The sequence below is a fragment of the Etheostoma cragini genome, chromosome 19, assembly GCF_013103735.1.
Source record: "Etheostoma cragini isolate CJK2018 chromosome 19, CSU_Ecrag_1.0, whole genome shotgun sequence".
Taxonomy (NCBI): domain Eukaryota; kingdom Metazoa; phylum Chordata; class Actinopteri; order Perciformes; family Percidae; genus Etheostoma; species Etheostoma cragini.
Window position 1 is genome coordinate 350,270 of NC_048425.1, and position 4,817 is coordinate 355,086.

Here is a 4,817-nt window from a genome sequence, read left to right on the forward strand (position 1 = left end):
TGCATCCCTACACTCCTCCTCCCTGCATCCCTACACTCCTCCACCCTCCATCCCTACACTCCTCCACCCTCCATCCCTACACTCCTCCTCCCTGCATCCCTGCGCTCCTCCTCCCTGCATCCCTGCATTCATCCACCCTACACTCCTCCTCCCTGCATCCCTGCGCTCCTCCACCCGCACCAACCCTGCTGCTGCTGCTGCTGCTTGTGTAATCTCTCCGGTTGCCGCAGTGAAGAGAAGGAAACCCTCTCTCCGCTCCGGTCTACGTCGCTCTGCCGCCGGTCCTTTTATGGCGCGGGGATCCCCGCCCGTCACAGCCGGATGCAGCCCATGTTTGGGCTGCTACGAAAGCCAGCGGCGGGGGGGAATCCCTCGGCCAATGAGGGGCAGCACGGGAGTTACCTAGGAGACGGAGAGTATAAAAGGGGCAGCGCGCGGAGAAGGAGCCCAGCATCTCCAGCATCACCGAGCAGGACACACACACACACACACAGCTCCCGCTGGGGAAACAGGATTAACAAGAACCGGATTTCTTCTTTTTATTGAACCCCTGAAAGCAGCAGATAAATCTGTTTTTGGATTTCCTTCACTCGCTTCGGCACAGAATAAACACAACGGTGAAGACGATGCTTCTGGAGCGTGGGGACAGCTTCATGTCGGAGTTCGAGGACGCGTGCAGCGCCTGGGTGGACAGCGTGGGGTCCAGCCCCAGCGACGGAGCCGAGTCTGACGTGGGGTCTCCCTTCTGCCAAGGTACGTGTGTCTGAGGGTGTGTGTGTCTGTGTGTGTGAGGGTGTGTGTGTGTGTGTGTGTGTGTGTGAGAGATTAACAGATTCAGAGCTGCAAAGATCAGTCAGTAACTATTTTGATAATCAGGTAATTTTTCATGCAAAAACAAAATGGCAAAAGAAAAGGCAGTTTTATATACACACATATATTTATTTATGTATATATGAAGACGGTTGACCACACTATAGAATATAAAAGATATCAGCTGGGACTTACAGGACCCAGGATGTACATTTTGATCTATTTTGATGACATTTCTTGAAAAAAACCCATTGTAATCCATCAGTCGAGAAGATAAGGGAGCGACAGCTGCAGCCCAAAGCACATCGATCAGAGTGACTAATATTTAATATATTTATAATATATTTGGTGTATTCCCGGGTCAGACTGGGCTCAGTCTGCTGCAGCAGGTGCATTCCTGAAAACTGCTCCGCTCGTGGGGGCATTTCTCATCATACATGTGGCTCAAAGCTAAAGGCTGTAATCAATAACTGCCTCTCTGTATTGATTCTACCGGCTCAGATTAGAAGGGTTCAGTCTGGTTTCTGTTAAATGACGAAATGCAGAACTCAGACTGTTTCAGATGAAGAGTGTTTATGGTTTTATTACATATTCTTCAGGATGTGATCCATAGCGCTGCAGCTGCTTGCTGCAGAAGCCTCTTCCATTGATTTCCAGTGTGTGGGCTGCTGACGAGATGTTATGCAATGACATTAACGCCCCCTCCTCCCTCCTCCCTCCTCCCTCCCTTCCTCTCTCTCTCCTCAGTCTTCTCTCCGGGAACAGACGCCTCTGACTCAGATTTCTTCTCCGACTTCAGCGACTGCTCCTCGGACACTCTCTCCCCCTCCCTCGGCTACGCAGGTGGCTTCTTCCCCTCCGAGCCCGAGGCGGTGTCGGCGGTGTCGGGGGTGTCGGGGGTGGCGGGGGTGGCGGAGCTGAGCAGCACGGCGGACGCCATCCTCAACATGATCACCGAGATCGTGGGCATCTGCACCGAGATGGAGCAGCAGAGCGAGTCCTCCGGGTCCTCCTTAGCCTCCTCGCTCCAGCTCCTCGCTCCCAGCGCCGATCCGATCCTCCCTCCTCTCGCTCTCGCTCAGCCCCCGCCTCCCGCCTCAGTCCCCCCCACCCACCTCCACCCCATCGTGGTGAAAAGCGAGTTCCCCGTGAGCTCCAGCTGCGGCTCCGGGTGTGGACACTCGGCGCCGACCGGGAACGAGAACGCCGCCGGCGACGCTCTCCCGCTGGCGGACGTGTCGGATTTCATTGACTCTCTGCTGGGCGGCGACGCCAACGCCAACGGCCTGGGCGAGGTGAAGCAGGAGCCCCTGGGGCTCGAGGACTGGCTGAAAAGCTTGGCGGGGGGGGACCCCGGCAGCTACGTCATTGGTTGGCCGACGTCTAACGTGAAGACGGAGCTGGCGCAGAGCTTCTCCCCCTCGCCGCTCTCCTTCCCCTCCACCCTGGACGCTCACCTCCTGTCGACGCTCCTCCAGGGCGCGTTCCCCATCAACCTCGCGCCCGGAGGAGCCCCCAAAGCGTCGCGGGGCGGCGGCCGGCGAGCCCCCGCCAAGAGCACCGGGCTCAAAGCGAAGCCCTTCCCGTGCTCGGTGCAGGGCTGCGAGCGCCGCTTCTCGCGCTCCGACGAGCTCAACAGGCACGTGCGCATCCACACGGGCCAGAAGCCGTTCCAGTGCGCCGTGTGCTCGCGCAGCTTCAGCCGCAGCGACCACCTGACCACGCACACGCGCACGCACACCGGCGAGAAGCCCTTCTCCTGCGACGTGTGCGGGAAGCGCTTCGCGCGCAGCGACGAGAGGAAGAGGCACGGACGCGTGCACGTGAAGCAGCAGCTGCGAGCGCAGATGATGGCCGCCTACTCGCTGGCTCTGAACGCGCCCGCAGGAGTGTAAAGAAAACCTCTCTTGTGTTTTGGAGTTAATTGAAAAAAGCTTCCTGGTTTAACGCATCAGACGAGAGACGTTCCCATGTGACGTCACAATGATGGCCGTTCGGTTCAGAGGACTTTATCGTCTAGATTCTGGCTTCTTCTAGCGGCTCGTGCGTGAGAGTTCATGTCCACTGTCGGAGGATAAAGACGGGAAGTGGATCAAAGGACTCGCTGACAGCGTTCAGGTCTGATCCATCGAGGTGCTCTGGACTTTAAAATGCTGCTGGACTTTAGTATGTTTCACCCTGGATTCAGTTTTTCCCATGTTTTGCTGATTGTTTTTGTCAAAGTGCCAAACGGTCCTGACTCCAGTTATGAAAAAACGTAATTTTATCATCGTAAAACACACCTAAATTCAAAGTCCACTGTTCCAACAATCTAAACTCTTAATTCACCCATTTACATGTGGAGATATGCTCTATACACGCTAAAAGTAGTGATTATTTACATGGAGTCTGGTGGAGATTTACTCACTTCCTCTTTAACTAAAAGCTCTATCTCTGTAGGGATCCATCCCATAATGTTGTCAGACACCTAGAATAATAACCTGAGTCTGTGAGCAGCAACAACAACTTTTAGTAGACGGACATTGACGGAAATTCAAAGATTTTTGTTCCCATCGGTCGCTTGGACACAAAACATGGGAAACAGGGTCCAGGGAGGTGAAGTTAAAGGCTGTTTATAAGAAGCTGAACTGACTGTGGGTGACCTTTAAAGGAGCAGTCCGTCTAACGGAGAGGAAAGGGTTTCCTGTACAATATTTCCTGCATGAGGACGTGAAGAAAGTGAAAATGTCAGAATGTCGTGATTCCTGTTTCGACTCAAATATTTTTATGTATTTATATATTTGACATCGCCCGAGGAGTTATATGTTTGTAACACATCTCTATTTTTCTACGTTTGTCTACTCTACCTCTTCATGGTTTTACAAAAACAGAGAGAACGTGTATATATTTAAAAAAAAAAACAATAACAACAACAACAACAAGAACAGAAGCCAGATTTCTATGGCGGGTAAAATGTGCAATTATGTCACTTTTCTACGAAAACGATTGTAAAATCCGAATGAACTTTGTTCTATAACTTTCATTCTGATGATATTGCAGTGCGGGTTAATTACGCTCACGGTGTTGGTACAAAGCACTGATGCATTGTGGGATATGTGTCCTGGTTCCTCTGTGTCTCGGCGCCAGCCGGGCTCTCAGTAAGCACACGTGGTTGTGCGAGTTTCTACGTGTCCTCGTCCTGCATGGAGGCTGCTGCTGTCAATAAAGAAACGTCACAGCAACACGGGGGTCTGTCTGTTCCTCACAGAAACATCTGGATCGCACATCTGCATCGCACAAAGATCTGCATCACACACACATCTGCATCACACCGACATGAGACCAACATCTGCATCACGCCGACCAACATCTGCATCACTCAAAGAACTGCATCACACACACATTTGCATCACACCAACGTCTGCATCACACACACATGAGACCAACATCTGCATCACGCCGACATCTGCATCACACCAACCAACATCTGCATCTTACCAACATCTGCATCACGCCGACCAACATCTGCATCACTCAAAGATCTGCATCACACACACATTTGCATCACACCAACATCTGCATCACACCGACATGAGACCAACATCTGCATCACGCCGACATCTGCATCACACCAACCAACATCTGCATCTTACCAACATCTGCATCACGCCGACATCTGCATCACACCAACCAACATCTGCATCTTACCAACATCTGCATCACACCAACCAACATCTGCATCACACCGACATCTGCATCACACCAACCAACATCTGCATCTTACCAACATCTGCATCACACCAACCAACATCTGCATCTTACCAACATCTGCATCACACCAACATCTGCATCATCATCTCTATCCTAATAAATAGTTTTTGGACAATGGAGCTCTACGAACACACAGACGGAGACATATGCACGCACACACACACACACAAGCATGCATGCACGCACACACACACAGAGATGCACAGGCACGCACACACATATAAACACACACAAATGAACACACACAGAGAGACACA

At 52.0% G+C, this 4,817-nt stretch overlaps 1 protein-coding gene across 1 annotated transcript; it reads left to right on the forward strand.

Annotated features, from left to right (window-relative positions):
- The first annotated feature begins 468 nt into the window (after positions 1–468).
- Positions 469–3,111, forward strand: LOC117962128 (early growth response protein 4-like). Its single transcript, XM_034901239.1, has 2 exons — positions 469–753; positions 1,558–3,111. Exons 1-2 carry the CDS (start codon positions 627–629, stop codon positions 2,703–2,705), a joined length of 1,275 nt encoding a protein of 424 aa, XP_034757130.1. The 5' UTR covers positions 469–626; the 3' UTR covers positions 2,706–3,111.
- The last annotated feature ends 1,706 nt before the right edge of the window (positions 3,112–4,817 follow it).

What these genes read in the sequence shown, in the direction of transcription:
- LOC117962128 (XM_034901239.1), top strand. Translation starts at nt 627, where the DNA reads ATGCTTCTGGAGCGTGGGGACAGCTTCATGTCGGAGTTCGAGGACGCG. An exon ending in GGGGTCTCCCTTCTGCCAAG is followed by an intron (nt 754 to 1,557) that starts GTACGTGTGTCT and finishes CTCTCTCCTCAG; the next exon opens with TCTTCTCTCCGGGAACAGAC.